The sequence below is a fragment of the Spermophilus citellus genome, assembly GCF_964194105.1.
Source record: "Spermophilus citellus genome assembly, chromosome: 15".
Classification (NCBI taxonomy): domain Eukaryota; kingdom Metazoa; phylum Chordata; class Mammalia; order Rodentia; family Sciuridae; genus Spermophilus; species Spermophilus citellus.
In genome coordinates this window covers 72,591,885-72,609,918 of record NC_138195.1, presented here as the reverse complement: position 1 = coordinate 72,609,918, position 18,034 = coordinate 72,591,885, and the positions used below count along the sequence as shown (strand labels likewise).

The following is an 18,034-nucleotide window of genomic DNA, read 5'->3' as shown; positions in this document are numbered from 1 at the left end:
GCTCGGTACCTCCCTAAATTGCTGAGGATGGCTTTGAACTAATGATCCTTCTGCCTCAGCGTCCTGAGCTGGTGGGATTACAAGCCTGGGCCACAACACCCAACTTCCTGGATATTCTTACATTTGTATTTCTCCGTATGAAACTTAAAATTAACATGTCTATTTCCATGAAAAACCTTTTTTTTCTACTTGGCTTTTTTCATTGATAATTTTCATCTGTTTTTCAGTCTTTTATTTATTTATTTTTTAGTTGTAGATGGACATAATACCTTTATTTAATTTATTTATTTGTATGTAGTGCTGAGGATCGAACCCAATGCCTCACATGTACAAGGCAAGTGCTCTATCACTGAGCCACAAACCCAGCCCCTGTTTCTTCAAGCTTTAAACACATACAATTTTTATTTTAAAAAAAATCACACATTACAGAAAAGACAACAACAAAAAAAGCCACATTGATCCCAATACTTTAACTAACTATTGATATGATTTTGCTACTATTTCTTTCTTTCTTTTTATTTTACTTATTTTTTTTTTTTTAGTATTAGGGATTGAACTCAGGGGCACACTGCCATTGAGCTATATCCTCAGTCCTTATTTATTTATTTATTTATTTTTTGGTGCTGGGGATTAAATTCAGGGCCTTGGTCATACCAGGCAAGCACTCTAACAACTGAGTTATATCCCCAGTTCCTTTTTAATTTTTTTATTTTGAAATAAGGTCTCAGTAAGTTGCCCAGACTGGCCTTGAACTTGCAATCCTCCTACCTCCTGAGTCACCGGGATTACAGATAAGTACCATCACACCTGGCACCAAATTCCCTTCTTTAAGGTTGTATTACTTAAACTGTCACCAACAAATGAAAAGCCTATTCTGCATCCTTACCTTCATTATTATACCATTGCGTAAGATAAAATAATGTGTCCATTTTAACACATGATCAAACTAACTTTAATTCAGTAACAACATATTTTCTGAAATGTGACCTTGATCCCCTTGCTCCCCAGAATTGTTAAGCTAGGGCTGGGGATGTGGCTCAAGCCGTAGCACGCTCGCCTGGCATGTGTGAGGCCTGGGTTTGATCGATCCTCAGCACCACATACAAACAAAGATGTTGTGTCCGCTGAAAACTGAAAAATAAATACTAAAATTCTCATTCTCGGGCTGGGGTTGTGGCTCAAGTGGTAGCGCGCTCGCCTGGCATGCGTGCAGCCCGGGTTCGATCCTCAGCACCACATACCAACAAAGATGTTGTGTCCGCCGAGAACTAAAAAATAAATATTAAAAATTCTCTCTCTTCCCTCTCTCACTCTCTCTCTTAAAAAAAAAAAAATTCTCATTCTCCTCTCTCTCTCTCTCTCTCTCTTTTTAAAAAAAGAAAAAAAAAGTAAAAAAAAAAATTGTTAAGCTAAGGAGCATTTGACTTCCTGAACCTGGCTGTCTTGCAGACATTCTGACTTTAACCGATATTATCTTAGCAAGGATAATGTAATTCAACTCCAAAACTCTCTTCTAATAAAATCAGGGGTGGGGAGTGGGGAAGAGGATGTGTGTGGGTCTCAGTTTCTGCTATAGAAGACCCTCTATAAATGTTCGTTGATCTAAATAGAATTAATTTTTCATTATGTGATAGAGTATAATGGACAACATTTCAATATTGGATAGATTTACATCCCGTGGCAATATAATGTATAATTCCTTAACATAAACAAATTTACATATTTCAAAATAGGAATCTCATACTTGCCAAGGGAAATAAGCTTGGGTGAATATAATTTGCCACAGAAGAAACATGTAATTTGTATTCGAACTGAAATCATCTTGATTCATAATGCAACATCATATGGCATTTAGTTCATTGTTTGGCATAAATTGATGTCAAGCATATCATTGTCTGAAACTGAGGTAGTTTAGTCATTTTTAAAGTTAGTGCCAAGAATCAAGCCTTTCAAAGCAAAATTGGGTGAGTTTACTTTAAGGTGCGAGCCGCGAGCTCCGCCCCATACACCTGAGCGTCCCGCTTCACCTCGGCCTAGGTGAACCACATCTCCCAGCGTCCCCTGCAGGGCTCCCGCGCCTGCGCACTGTCAGCGAAGGCGGTCCGACTGAACTCCCGCGCTCTCCCTTCGCGGCACTTAGCTTTTCAGGTCCGATTTTTGCCGGGGCCATGGAAGGGGTCGCGGCGATCACGGCAGGCAACGCGGGCGCTGCCAAGGCGGAGGGAGCCGCAGTCATGCCGCCTCCGCCTCCCGTGTCCCCACCTGCCCTCACCCCGCCGCCCGCGGCCGGCGAGGAGGGCCCGGCTCCTCTGCCCGAGGTGGGGGCTCCAGGCTGCTCCGGCTCCCGGCCCCCTGAGTTAGAGCCCCAGCGCAGCCTGGGCCGCTTGAGGGGCCGCTTCGAAGACTACGACGAGGAGCTGGAAGAGGATGAGGAGTTGGAGGAGGAAGAGGAGGAGGAGGAGGAAGAGCTGAGCCACTTCTCGCTGAGGCTGGAAGGGGGCCGGCCGGACTCTGAGGACGAAGAGGAGGTATATATGGCCCCCGCTTGATCTTGCTGGGCCTCCGTGGCCTTGAGGACCTAGCTCGCCCTCGCGGGTCCCCGGGGCCGACCCCGGCTCTCTGCTGCAGCCCTAGGCACTCGTGTGTACCTCAAGCCCTCCTCGCTCTGCCTGCCCAGGCGTGTGGCGGGGGGAGGCCTCTGACCCGGCCCGATTCCCAGCCGACTTGTTTTGTGAGGTCCCAGTAGGTTGCTAAGGCCCTGTGGGTCCCAGTCATTCATTCTGCAAATAATTATTGAGGTTACTGCTTGACGGACGGATTAGACGCCTAGGGTGCCATGCCCCTTGCAATCCCCGGTTTACAGTGCGACCCAGATAATAGGCACTCTACCTATTCATTCTGTAAACGGAGAGTTGTTTTTTTTTCTTTCTTCTTCTTTTTTTTTTTTTTTTTTTTTAACGTAGTAGCACATTCTTCATCAAGTTAGGTAATGCAACTGACCAAATTATTAAACTTGTCCGCCAGTATGTGTAATGTTTGCCCATTTTCTAAGCAATGTGTAATGTGTAATGAGGCCTTCTTTCACTGCCAGTATACTGCATATCCAAGAGAATGAGATCCCTCTGAAACATTGCTTTATATTGTATCATTGTAACTTTTAGTAGGAGTTTGAAGGGTTAGAGGTATAGGTTTCCATGTTGTAATGTTTCATGCTGTTTGTAACAGATCTTGAGATGTGGGGTTTTGGGGGGAGGGTGAGGGGAGGTGATACCGGGGTTTGAACTCAGTGGTACTCAACCACTGAGCCATATCCCCAGCCCAATTTTGTATTTTATGTAGAGAGAGGGTCTCACCGAGTTGCTTGGTGTCTCACCGTTGCTGAAGCTGGTTTTGAACGCCAGATCCTCCTGCCTAAGCCTCCCAAGCCTGGGATTACAGGCATGCTCCACCGTGCCCTGCTGAGATGTGGTTTAAATTGTTTTATTTTTGAGACCTTTCTCACTGTGTTGCCTGAGCTGATCTCCAGCTTTCAGTGTTGAGATCTTCCTGCTTCAGCTTCCAAAGAACCTGGGAATACAGACCCAGACCACCTCACCCGCTAGTTTAAGAATTTGAGAAGGCAGCTGGGCACAGGCCCTTAATCCCAACTGCTGAGAAGTCTGAGGCAGGAGGATGTAAGTTAGAGGCCACCTCAGCAAAAGAGTTGGGAATGGAGATCAGTGGTAAAGTGCCATTGGGTTCAATTCCCAGTGTGCAAAAAGGCAGGGGAAAAAATGAAGTTTATTTATTCTAATGTTTTAAATTAGGGGCTGGGATTGTGGCTCAGTGATAGAGCACTTGCCTAGCATGTGTGAGGCACTGGTTGGATTCTCAGAATGGCATATAAAAAACAAATAAAATAAGGGTCCATTGTCAATTAAAAAGTATTTTTTAAAAAATTATATATGTGTTTAGTTGGGGAGGAAAAGAATTTGAGAAGGCAAAGACATATTTTAAAACTATTTCCATTGCATTTGCAGCGCCTGATTAATCTTGCTGAGCTGACACCATATATCTTGTGTTCCATTTGCAAGGGTTATTTAATAGATGCAACTACCATTACAGAATGTCTTCATACGTGTAAGCATACAGTTTACATTTCTAAATAACATCATTAATATTTGAAATGTTTAAAGAATCCTAATTTAAACTTTTCTTTTTAACAGTTTGTAAAAGCTGCATTGTAAGACATTTTTACTATAGCAACAGATGTCCAAAATGCAACGTAGTTGTACATCAGACACAACCACTTTACAATATAAGGTAAGAGGAATATTTATGTAACAATTGTTTTAAGTATACTTTTTCTGAAAGCTTGAAGTTAGTTGGGAATAAATTCTTTACTCCCTCAAAATTGGAAGAAAGAGAACTACGTATTCTTTAAAGAAATGTGTGTAGAGCACTTACTATGTACCAGGCACTGTGGTATCTACTGGGGATTTGAAAAGAGAGGTAAAAAATAGGAAAAGAAAAAGAAAGGGAAACAAGCCTCTTTATTTGAGGTTTTTAAATCCCATCATACAAGTTAATGGGGCTAGTTTAGTCTTGTTATTTTCATCATACAGTATTTAGAATTTTTTTTAGAAGTAAGACCTGAAACAACTGGTCTTTTTAGTACAACCTATCTGTTATGGATCATTATAGCTGTAAAGACAAGTTTTAGTGAATGTTTAATTTCTAAAGAGAAGAAAAATACTGAAAGTAGATTAATTTAATTTTCTCAGCAAATACTGTTGATTTTGTATTGCCTTGATAGAAGAGTGTTTTATAGATGATACACAGAAGTTAAAAATACAGTGTCTACCCTCAAGCTCACATTCTTTTTGAGGGAATAATACCACAACACAGGGAATAATTTAGTGACCCATTTAAGAATCTATGAGTACTTGTGACTAATTACTTGAGATTCTCCTCGGTGAGTTATGTCTCAGGAGCTTTAAGTGAGACCTAAAAGTAACTTGCCACTGAAAAAGGAGATGCCCATTCCCCTGGGAAAACACACTTAACTCACTGTAGGAAAATGCATTTTTATGAATTCTGAGGTATTCTCCATCCTTTCCTTTTATTAGGTTGGACCGACAATTACAAGATATAGTGTACAAATTAGTGATCAATCTAGAGGAAAGTAAGTTTCTTTTATTACATAGTTGTGAACCCCAGCATCTCTGATTCTACTAGTTACATTTTAAGTGTAATTTAGTTTGTGTTTTATCATTTTTTAGGAGAAAAAAAGCAAATGCATGATTTCTATAAAGAAAGAGGTCTAGAAGTACCTAAACCTGGTAAGTTTGGGTGTATACCATAATGTATTTATAGATTAAAGAATACTAACTTACTGAAATCAGGGCCTTTGAAGTTCTTTTTTGGGGATAGCTAGTTATTATGTGATGAGAGAGAAATGTTTTGAGGGCAGTGCTACAATGTAACCCAATTTAATTGTTCATAAGAATAAAAGAATTAGGGTATACAGGCCCTGGAGCTAGATTTTCTGAATTCACTCCTAGCTCTACCATTTTACTAGGTGACTCTAGCAAGTTACTTCAATGCGTCAGTTTCCTCAGCTTTAAAAGAGGGGTTACAGTTCATTTTAAAAAAAATCAGTAATATAAGCACTTAAAACAGTACCTGGCACATAGTAACTGCTCAGACATTAGTTTTTATGATGCTGGTAATATCACACACAGTATAGAAGTCAGATAGATTTGGGTTTAAATCCTGTTGACTTTAGGCAAATTGCCTAATCTACTAAGCTTCAGGGGTTTTTTCTTATCAGTTAAAAAAAAATGAAATGCATGTAATTGCTAAGCATGAGCCCTGGCACATAGTAGTGTTTAAAAAGTGTTATCTACAAATATTGATGTTCTGGTGAACTCTCTCTGTGGCCCTGATAAACCAGCCACATACTTCAGCTTTCCATTTTGGAGGAGGTCCTTGATTTGCTGTTAATTTCACTAATTTTGACATTAGTTGATACTATTAATGAAAGGAGGATTGAGTGCTTTATGACATTTTAGTCAACATAATTCTAATACACATATAATTATTTTTTTTTGAAATATCTTAATTTATGAAATTTTTATCCTAAATCAGCTTTCTTGTTTGGCTATCAAATAGCTGTTCCACAGTCAGTCCCTTCAAGCAAAGGAAGAACTAAGAAAGTCCTAGAATCAGTATTTCGTATTCCACCTGAACTTGACATGTCTTTATTACTGGAGTTCATTGGGTGAGTATCCTAAAAGTCTACCCATTGATCTTAACAAAGACATTTTCTTCTTATTCTTTTTTTTTTTTTTTTTTTTGGTGGTGCTGGGGATTGAACCCAGGGCCTTGTGCATGCAAAGCAAGCACTCTGCCAACCTGAGCTATATCCCCAGCCCAACAAGGACTTTTTTAAGTCCCAAAACTATGAAGTTATTCCAAACTCAGGTAAAATCAAGTTTTTCTTATATCCCTTTAAAAATTAATTATGGAGCTGGGGATAGTGGTGCATGCCTAGAATCCCAGCAGTTTAGGAGGCTGAGGCAGGAGGATCTCAAGTTCAAAGCCAGCCTCAGCAATTTAGCGAGACCCTAAGCAACTTAGCAGAATCCTGTCTCAAAATAAAAATGAAAGGGCTGGGATGTGGCTTAGTGGTTAAGCATCCCTGGGTTCAATCCCTGGTACCAAAAATAATAACTATGGAGCCAGGTATGATGACACACTCCCATAATCCCAGTGACTGGGGAGGCTAAGGCAGGTAGATCACAATTTTAAGACCAGCCTCAGCAATTTAGCCAGACCATATCTCAAACAAAAAAAAATAAAATACAGTTTAGTTGCAAAATGCCTCTCTGTTCAACCCCTAGTACCTAAATAAATAAAATATAGAATATTTAAGATTTAGAAAAAGGTATAAATAGCTCAATTGGGGCTGAGATTGTGGCTCAGTGGGGTAGAATTCGAGCCTAGCACATGTGAGGCCTGGGTTCAAACCTCAGCACTACATAAAAATGAAATAAAGATATGTGTCCACCTACAACTAAAAAATAATAAATATTTAAAAAAATAGCACAATAGCCATGGATAGCTTCATCATCTGGTTTAAGAAATAAACCATTAGGCCAGATGTGGTGGCACATTGCTGTGATCCCGCAACTCTGGAGCCTGAGAAAGGAGGATTGCAAGTTCAAGTCCAGCCTCATCAGCTTATCGAGGCCCTGAGCAATTTAGACTGTTCTAGAATGAAAGAGTGAGATTGAAATAAGGGGGTGGTGCCTGGGGGCTGAGGATGTGGCTCAGTGGTTAAGTGTCCCTGGTTTCAATCCCTGGTACCAATAAAAAAGAAAGAAAGAAAGAAAGAAAGAAACCATTAGTAATGTAGCTATCACGGCTACCTATTCTGTTCATCTCTCTCCCTCAGAAGTTAATAACAACTTTCCTAAAAGTAGGGTTTATTATCATTTTTCATAGGCTTAACAAAATGTATCCTTTTCTAAACAACATATAGAATTGTTTTTACAAATTTAAAAACTTTAATTGCATACTGTGTTTTTCAACTTGCTTTTTTTTACTCAATTTTGTGAATCACTCATGTTAGAAAGTATAACGCTAATTCATTCATTTTCACCATTGTCTGATAATTCATTAAAATGAATATGTGATGATGTACCTTTTCTTGTACTGCTAAACAATTTGGTGGTTTCCAGGTGTTTATTTTTGTTGTTGTTTTTTGCTATTTCAATGTTGTTAGAAACATTTTTCTACGGATATTTTTTGTGCATATGTGGTAGATCTAAGGGTATAGATCTGCTGAGTTTTAGGATATATTTCTTCTCAGTTTTATTTTGATTTTGCCAAGTTATTTTCCAAAGTAGTTAGATATTTAATTCAAATCAATTGCTTCAAACACTGTAGGATATGGTATATTCCTTTAGAGTGCAGCTTTGTAAAACAGATTTATCGTGGTCATAGAGTTGGCATGTGTCAAACGTTCTCAGATACTCTACTTACATAACTCACAGAATAAAATGCCTTAGAAAAATTTATATTTTCCAATTTGTGTTATTGGTGACTATTTTACTTTTCAATCACTTCCTCCTTATAACTCTAGGCTGCCTGTATCATTTATTTTAGTATCTAATGTGTTATGTTATATTTATCTCCTTCTCTACTTGTATTTATCTCCTTCTCTATTATATAGATTTATATAATAGAGAAGGAGATAAATATTTATCTTGTATTTTCAATTTAAGAATGCTTAAGAGGCGAGAAACCTCCCCTACGCGCCCCCTCCCCTGAAACTCATATAAGTAGTGGTTGATGATGATGAAATAAAGATCTCTAGAGGAATTAAAAGAAACCGTGTAATTCCAAAATTTAATCCAGTAATTTCTATTATTAAAAAATGTGTTTTGGGCTGGGGATATAGCTCAGTTGATAGTGTGTTTGCCTCACATGCACAAGGCCCTGGGTTCAATCCCCAACCCTACCAAAAAAAAAAGTTTCCACCTAAGTAGGTTAAGGAAACTAGTTAAATAATGATAAACTCATACATGAATATTTGCTAATATAATAATGTTTGCATTCATATGGAACAATTTCTAACATGTATCGTGTAGAAAAAAAACAAAGTGTAAAAGAGCAAGTCAGTGGGGCCCAGTGGCATATGCCTGTAATCCCTAGCAGCTTGGGAGGCTGAGACAGGAGGCTTGAGAGTTCAAAGCCAGCCTCAGCAACAATGAATTAAGCAACTCAGTGAGACCCTGTCTCTAAATAAAATACAAAAAAGAGCTGGGGATGTGGTTCAGTGGTTGAGTGCCCTTGAGTTCAATCTTGATACCCGTCTCCCACAAATAAGTCATATGTATCATGTGTCCATTTATTTATGGTGCTTTTATTTTTAAGAGTGGTGGGAAATTTCTGAAAGGGCGTATAAGGAAATATTAATAATGTTTGTTCCTAGGAAATGGCACTGGTGCTTGTGAATCTATGTCTAGTCTTTCTCTCTCTCTCTCTCTCTCTCTCTCTCTCTCTCTCTCTCTCACTACTGGGGATGGAATCTAGGGCCTCACCTAGGTGAGTGCTTTTTTTTTTTTATATTTCTTTTAGTCGTAGATGGACACAATAGCTTTATTTTATTTATTTATCTTTATGTGGTGCTGAGGATCGAACCCAGTGCCTCACATGTGCTAGACAAGGTTCTACCACTGAGTCACAACTCCAGCGCTTGGCGAGTGCTCTTTTACTGAGGTACATCCCCAGCCCTTCAGTTCTGTATTTCTAAATTGAGAATTCTAACAGCAACTCACAGGTTTGTTGTAAAAACAACAAATACTCAGTGTGTTCTGTATATACATACCTTTATCTATATACAATACCTTTATCTATCTATCTATCTATCTATCTATTTATTTATGTGGTGCTGAGGATCGAACCCAGGGCCTTGCATGTGCTAGGCCAGCACTCTATTGCTGAGCTATAACCCCAGCCTCCTCGGTGTGTTCTTAACAGTTCTTAACGTGTTCTGTTTTTTTGGGGGGGTACTGGGGTCGTTGAACTCAAGGACACTCAACCACTGAGCCACATCCCAAGCCCTATTATATTTTATTTAGAGACAGGTCTCACTGAGTTGCTTAGTGCCTTGCTATTGCTGAGACTGGCTTTGAACCCACGATCCTCCTAAATCAGCCTCCCGGTGTTCTTTTTTTTTTTAAAAAAATATTTTTTAGTTGTAGTTGGACAAAATAACCTTTATTTTATTTATTTATTTTTATGTGGTGCTGAGGATTGAGCCCAGGGCCTTGCATGCACTAGGTGAGCACTCTACCACTGGGCCACAATCCCAGCTTCCCCCCACCATGTTCTTTTTTTTAATTAGGCTTATTTTTATTTGTTCTACTTAGTTGTACCTAACAGCAGAATGCATTTCGATTCATTGTACACAAATGGAGTGCAACATTTCAATTCTCTGGTTGTACATGGTTTAGAGACACACCGTTTGTGCAATCATACACATACCTAGGGTAATGATGTCCATCTGATATTCTTTTTAATTTTTTTTTTTTTTTTTTTAGTTATAGATGGACACAATACCTTTCTTAATTTATTTTTATGTGGTGCTGAGGATTGTACTCAGTGCCTCACATGTGCGCTAGACAGGTACTCTATTGTTGAACTACAGCTCCAGCCCTTTTACCATGTTCTTAAGATTGAAATAATGCAGAGGCCTGGGGTTGTGGCTCAGTGGTAGAGTGCTTGTATTTATTTACAATAAATAAGAAAGCAAAGAGAATGAAAGATTGGTTAGGTCATGCATGGTACTCTATACAACATATAAATGCTAAAAAAATCGGATTCATATGACATATGAGTATGATATGGCTAAAACTTGATGCATAGTAGTTTTTTGTAAACCAGAGGTAATATCCACTGTATTTTGCATTTGCCCATCAAATGTACTGTGATCACATCTGGGTAGGTATCACATTTTAAGAGAGGTTGGTAAATCAAGGTGTAATCAAAATAATAAAAGGTTTGAGAGCTTGGGTTGTGGCTCAGTGGTAAAGTGCTTCCTAGCACGTGTGAGGCAATGGGTTCGATCCTCAGCACCACATATAATAAATAAAGGTATTGTGTCGGTCTACAACTGAAAAAAAAAAAAAAAGGTTTCTAAATGTATGTATTTTATTTGGCTGTGGAAGAACAAAATAGTTAATTTCAGATCTTTAGATGATGATCGCAGGAGCCAGGTGTGATAGTAAATGCCTGTAATCCCAGCAACTCGGGAGGCTGAGACAGGAGGATCATGAATTTAAAGTCAGCCTCAGCAATTTAGCAAGCAATTTAGCAATTTTTTTGGGGGGGTACTGGGGATTATAGCCACATTGCTAGCTCTATTTTGTATTTTATTTAGAAACAGGGTCTCACTGAGTTACTTAGTGCCTCACTTTTGCTTTGAACTCACCATCCTCCTGCCTTAGCCTCCTGAATTGCTGGGATTATAGGCATGCACCACTGCACCTGGCTCCCCAAAACTTTTTTAAGTCAAATTATCACATAAGAAAGATCTATCTAGGGGCTGGGGATGTGGCTCAAGCGGTAGCGCGCTCGCCTCGAATGCGTGCGGCCCGGGTTCGATCCTCAGCACCACATACCAACGAAGATGTTGTGTCCGCCGAGAACTAAAAAATAAATATTAAAAATTCTCTCTCTCTCTCTCTCTCTCTCACTCTCTCCTCTCTCACTCTCTCTTTAAAAAAAAAAAAAAGAAAGATCTATCTAATTTACAAGAGCATCAATAGACAAAATGAGGACAGTTGTAAGGTAAAAGTTGCCAGGAGAAATATGTTCAATTTAGTACAAGAAAGACTTTCTAACAAAGTTGCCCACAAGTAGAATGGGCTCCCTTTGTCAGTTAAGAAACTTTCTGGAAGTTGGCATGATAATACATGCTTGTAATCCCAGTGATTTGGGAGACTGAGGCAGGAGGATCAAATTTTTGAAGACAGCTTGAATAACTTAGCCAGATCCTGTTTCAAAAGAAAAAATTTAAAAAAGGCTGAGGATGTAGCTCAGTAGTAAAGCATTCCTGGTTTTATCTCCCAGTACAAAGAGAAAAGGAAAAGAAAATCCCTCTAGATGTTCAGGCAGAAGTCATTTGCCCATACATCTCACATTCTACAGGGATTTTTTTGTTGTTTGTTTGTTTTTTGATGCTGGGGGTTGAACCCAAACCTTGTGCATGCACATGTTTTACCACAGAAGGCACACCTAGCCCAAGCGATCATTCTTGTAATGAATAGAAGTTTTATTTTATAACTCTAATGTTATATTGTAATCTTATATATATGTAATATATTTGTACTTTATTAAGATTTATATTATATAAACAATTGTTTCTAACCTAATATATAGATGTATATTAATATAGTATACAAATTATGCAGCATATTATATATATAATGTCTATCTCTGTATAAACGTGTGTGTGTGTTTGGTGTGTATGTGTATGGTGCTGGGGATTGAACCCAGAGCTTTGTGAATGGTAGGCAAGCACTTTATCATTGAGCTATAATCCCAACCCCTTTTAGGTATTATATTTTTATAATAAAGAATACTGTGGAGATAATGCAGTTGTGATATTGCTTGTTCATAACATGATAGGGAAGAAGGAACATATGAAGTGTGAATACCAGCTTTATCATATATAGCTCTGTGTGACTTGAAGCAAGTTATTCAACCTCTATGATCTCAATTTCCCCATCTGTAGAATGGGAACACCTATACCTGATTTGTAGGGCTATTGTCAGAATTAAATGAAAATCATACATAGTATAAGAAGATAATGCCTGGAGCACGGTATATGCTCAACACAAGTTACTGCTCCTTATCTCCCTGTGATATAATAAAGAAATCCCTTTGGGCTTTTCTGTAAAAGGCAAACAGTAAAATCAAGCCCAGTGGTTATGTTACAAGTAAAACAGCAGAAAGGTGGCAGCCTTTTTTAAAGAAATTATATCAAATTGCTGTGGAGGGAAAATACATTCATTATGATTTTAAAAAACAAACATTGTTCTTCAAGTTGGAAAATGTTACAATAAGTGTGGGGAAAATCTAAATATTAACGATATCCTTTTTTGCAAATTTATTGTACAACATGCTGACTACAATTAATAAAAATGTGTTACATGCTTAAAAAATTGCTTAAATATTCTCACTGCACACACACACAAAACAAGTATATGAGCTGGACCTGGTGGTATTTGCCTATAATCCCAGCAGTTTGAGAGGCTGAAGTAGGAGGATCGCAAATTCTAGGCCAGCCTCAGCTACTTTGCAAGACCATCAGCAACTTAGGGAGACCCTGTCTCAAAATAAAAAATAAAAAGGATTGAGGGTATAGCTCAGTGACAAAGTACATCTGGGTTCAATCTGCAGTGGGCTTCCTCCACAAAGAAAGTTATGAAGGGATGTATATATTATCTCAATTTAATCATTTGGTTGTACATATATATTGAAGCTGAAATGGCACATTGTACATTGTAAATATATACATTTTTAAAATTTTCAATTATATACTAATAATGCTAGATGAGATGGCAAGTAAATAAAATTCTAGCACGTTTCCTATAAAGAATATATTTTTAACTTCTGAAGTATGGATGGTAGTGGCTGGATAAAACTGCCTTCATCTTACCACTAGGTGGCAGAAATGACAATTACATTTATTTATTTCCTAAAGACTTAGGTGACTTTTACATTAGACTGATGTTTCTCAAATATTTATATTCAAGTTATTTTTCTGTTGTTTTATGACTAGACATATAACTTAAAGTATTAAATATTGATTAACTTTGCTCTCATTTTTCAGTGCTAATGAAGGCACGGGACATTTTAAGGTATTTTACTTTTATTTTTTCATTCATTTCATAAGAGAATTCCTTAGCACACATATTTGGTTCAGATTAGTAACCAAATGGAGACTGTCTTACTTCATAATAAAAATATTTTTAAATAAGTTATTGAAATATGAAGTATATTCTACAGCGACCTATTATAATAGGTTCATGAAGGGAAGTGTTATTAAGTAGGGATTTGTTATTAATTCAGAACTGTGGATAATTTTTCAATTAAAAAAATGCTATGTTAAAAAAAGCTAAAACCAAATGCTATGTTAACTTGGTGATTAATACAATTTCAAAGCATTTTTTGCAAAGTTGGCATTTAGTTAAGTATGAGCTTAAAATTTTATTTACATATAACATGTTTGACTCAAGTTAACCTGCCCTAACTTGTTATTTTAATCATTCACTGAGATTTTAGAGGTAAGAATGCATTCCTTTGTAACATACTTAAAGTTCAGAGTTGTCCTAAAGGCTCAAATCACAGGTGCCATTGATATAGTGTTGGTGCTATAGTATGAGTTATTCAGGAAAAGTCATTTTTTTAAAAAGGATTAACTGTTTAGGTTTCCAGTGACTTTTGTCAAAGTCTATGTAACTTTTGTCAAATTATACCTGGTTGGACATACTGCTTTGTTTTGTGAACACAATAACTTAAAGAAATAATTAAAGCATAAGAATACGTAGGTACTTCTCTGGATAAAGTACATTATATAGATGTCTCTCAGAGTTTATTGTGATGGAGGGAATGCAATGTTAAGTCCCCATGATTTTTGGTGACTTTAAAGTATCAAACTATTGGTAATTAACTTTAGAAATCGTTTCATAGCGTTTGTTTAGGAAACTGTCATATCAATGAATGTTTCATAATACATGTAAGAAAATGGCAGTTAAGTTTCTAAATGGTACAATGACAGGGTTGTATGATTCTGGAGTTCCCTGAAGACATCTCTGTACTCAGTTATGGTGTCTTGACAGGCCAGCATTTTTTAGAACTCATGAAGAAAGAATTGGGAAATAAATTGAAATGTTACTCTACTGCTTCAATAGAAGCACATGTACATGTAGAATTTAGTTCCTGATTATTGCACATCAAAAAGCAAGATGACAGAACCACCTGTAATATATTCTTGCAAAAACAGATGGAAAGGTGATCATGCTTACAGAGTTGATTGCTCATTTCCTGGAAATATTGGGGACAAAGGAACACAATGACACAAAGTAATAGGTCCAGTGTAGATAAGTGGAAAACTACATGGCAAGTAATTCTTTTCTTCAGCAAATAAAAGGGAAAGAAATGAAGAAAAACCTATTGATTAAAGTAGCTGAGGGGACATATAAATTAATTTCAATGTATAAGCCTTATTTGGATTTGATTTGAAAAATAATCTGTGAAAAGCTTTTGAGCCACTTGTGGTGGCACACACCTATAATCTCAGTCACTTGGGAGGCTGAGTCAGGAGGATTGTAAGTTCAAGACCAGTCTAATCAACTTAGTGAGACCCTGTCTCAAAATAAATATAGCGTTCGGGATGTAGCTCAGTGGTCGAGTGCTTGTCCAGCATGCAGGAAGCCCTGGGTTCCATCCCCAACATGGCAAAAACAAAACTAAAATGTATAAAGGGATAGAGATGTAGTTCACTGGGATTCAATCTCCATTATTTGCAAAAAAAAATTTAAAGTTTTTAAGATAATATCCCCCATTTGGAAACTACCCAAATATCCATCAACTGATGAATAGTTAAACAAAATGTAACATATCCATGTGATAGGATATTATTTGTAAAAAGAATGATGTACTGACACATGCTACAGCATGGATGAACCTTGAAAACACTGTGCTAAATAAAAGACACTAGTCACAAAAGGCTATCCATCTATTGTATGGTTCCATTTATATGAAATATCCAGAACTGGGAAATCTATAGAAGCAAAGTAGATTAAATGGTTGCCAAGATTATAAGAGAGAATGACTTAATTTATATGGGATCTTTTTGGGGTCATGAAAACATTTGAACTTAGATAGTGATGGTAGTTGTTCAACTTTGCAAAGATGCTAAAATCCACTGAATTGTACATTTTTAAAGGGTGAATTTAGTGGTACATGAATTATATCTCAAGAGAACTGTTTTTTTTTTTTTTAATAATTAAGCCATGATCCAATAGAAATTTAAAGTAGAAGCATTGTTTATAATTTATTTGGTATAAACTTATTGGGAATATAAAAATTGTATCTGAGCGCTGGGGTTGTTTCTTTGCGGTAGAGTGCTTGTCTAGCATGTGTGAGGTCCTGGATTCGATCCTCAGCATCACATAAAAAATAAATAAATAAAAGGTATAGTGCCCAATTACAACTAAAAAATAAATATTTTTGAAAAATTGTATCTGGGCTGGGGTTGTGGCTTCGTGGCAGAGCACTCGCTTAGCACGTGCAAGGTCCTGGGTTCAATCCTCAGCACCACATAAAAAGAAGTAAAGCTATTATGTCCAACTATAACTAAAAAATAAAATATTTTAAAAATTGTATCTGATAAATGTTACTATTTTAGTTTGAATCCACCACTGGTTATTATGTGTTTTTTTTAATAAAATTTTAATTTTATTCCCTCAGCCCTAGAAAACAAAATAATTTTCTTCTAGAGAAAAATAAATAAAAATAGAGACAATTGTTGAAATTTGAAGCTTACTAGATATTTTCTGATATCAAGGAATTTTAAGGTGTGATAATGATATTATACTTGAGTTTTTAAAAAGTTCTTTAGAGATATACCAAAGTACTTTCAGATGAAATGCTATATTTTGGATTTGCTTCCAAACACATGTGGGGGACAAGGGTGAGCCAGGAAATAGGATAGATAGGATGGGAAATAGGTGAATGAATCTAAAACAAGATTGACCTTGAGTTGCTAAAGCGAGGTGATAAGTATATAGGAATCATTATATTATTCTCATAGTTTTGAGATATTACATTTTCTGTTAAACTGATAATACAGATGTTAATTTGTAGGCTTATAACTATGAGAAGTGATGAATGTATTGTTTTAGAAATAAATGATTCTATTAACTGTATTTTGTGACTTTTTACATTGTTGAAACAGTCTTTTACACAATTGTAGTTAACAAATTTGCAGTCTCATTGTTTTTAACTTATGTATTTATAATAGATGTTCTAGTTATAGCTTTTTCAGTATAATTTAGTATTCCATTACTTTAAAAACATGACTTATGCATGCAAGGCAAACACTCTACCAACTGAGCTATATCCCCATCCCAACATTTCAGTATTCTTATAAAGATGAATCAATCTCCTTCTCTTTCCCACTTTCTCTTTTGTACTTAATAAGTGAGTTCAAATTAAACCTATTTTACTAGGTTGATACATGGTTGTTAAATGTCTAACTCCCTAAACCTATGAATCAATATCATGAATTCTGTTTTCCATATTCAATATAAAAGTTTCTACAAAGCAGCAGCATTTTAACTTTTTGGGTTTTGGTTGGGGGTCTGGTGATTTAACCCTGAGGCACTTTACCACTGAACTACATCCTCAACCCCCAACCCCTTTTTTTCAATGTTTTAGTTGTAGGTCGGCACAATATCTTTTTTTTTTTTTTTTTTTTTAAAGAGAGAGTGAGAGAGGGGGACAGAGAGAGAGAGAGAGAATTTTAATATTTATTTATTTTTTCTTAGTTCTCGGCGGACACATCATCTTTGTTTGTATGTGGTGCTGAGGATCGAACCCGGGCCGCAAGCACGCCAGGCGAGCGCGCTACCGCTTGAGCCACATCCCCAGCCCGGCACAATATCTTTTTTTTTTTCTTTTCTTTTTTTTTTTATTGATTATTTAAAGCATTACATAGTTCATGATATATCATCTTTCATACATTTGACTCAAATTGTGTTTTGAACTCCCATTTTCACCCCAAATACAGATTGCAGAATCACATCTGTTACATATTCACATTTTTACATAATGCCATATTAGTGACTGTTGTATTCTGCTACCTTTCCTATCCCCTACTATCCCCCTCCCCTCCCCTCCCCTCCCATCTTCCCTCTCTACCTCCCCTGCTGTTGTTCAATTCTCTCCCTCTTTTTCCCTCCTCCTTGCCCATCATAACCTCTTATAATTTTGTGTATCATTGAAGGTCTCCTACCATTTCCATGTGCTTTCCCTTCTCTCCCCGTTTCTCTCCCCCCATTCGTCTTTGTTTACTGTAGTCTTTTCCTCCTGTTCTTCCTTCCTGTTCTGTTCTTAGTTGTTCTCTTTATATCAAAGCAGACATTTGGCATTTGTTTTTTAGGGCTTGGCTGGCTTCACTTAGCATAATCTGTTCTAATGCCATCCATTTCCCTGCAAATTCTATGATTTTGTCATTTCTTAGTGCTGCATAATACTCCATTGTGTATATATGCCACATTTTTTTTTATCCATTCATCTATTGAGGGGCATCTAGATTGGTTCCACAGTCTAGCTATTGTGAATTGTGCCGCTATAATCATTGATGCAGCCGTATCCCTATAGAGCGTTTTTTTAAGGTCCTCTGGGAATAGTCCGAGAAGTGCGATAGCTGGGTCAAATGGTGGATCGGCACAATATCTTTTTTTTTTTTTTT

The 18,034-nt window shown here is 37.1% G+C and overlaps 1 protein-coding gene across 2 annotated transcripts in view; it reads left to right on the top strand.

The window, feature by feature from the left end:
* The first annotated feature begins 1,437 nt into the window (after nucleotides 1-1,437).
* The window catches only part of PCGF6 (polycomb group ring finger 6), a 28,984-nt gene continuing 12,387 nt past the window's right edge, over nucleotides 1,438-18,034 (top strand). Inside the window, exons 1-7 of one of the 2 annotated variants that reach the window (XM_081267403.1) lie at nucleotides 1,438-2,528; nucleotides 4,020-4,119; nucleotides 4,206-4,302; nucleotides 5,109-5,164; nucleotides 5,262-5,321; nucleotides 6,130-6,262; nucleotides 13,388-13,415. In XM_081267403.1, the coding sequence (XP_081123529.1) occupies nucleotides 2,169-2,528; nucleotides 4,020-4,119; nucleotides 4,206-4,302; nucleotides 5,109-5,164; nucleotides 5,262-5,321; nucleotides 6,130-6,262; nucleotides 13,388-13,415 (834 nt within the window). In that variant the 5' untranslated portion in view covers nucleotides 1,438-2,168. The remainder of the gene's footprint in view (nucleotides 2,529-4,019; nucleotides 4,120-4,205; nucleotides 4,303-5,108; nucleotides 5,165-5,261; nucleotides 5,322-6,129; nucleotides 6,263-13,387; nucleotides 13,416-18,034) is intronic. The other variant, XM_081267404.1, reaches the window with a different exon arrangement.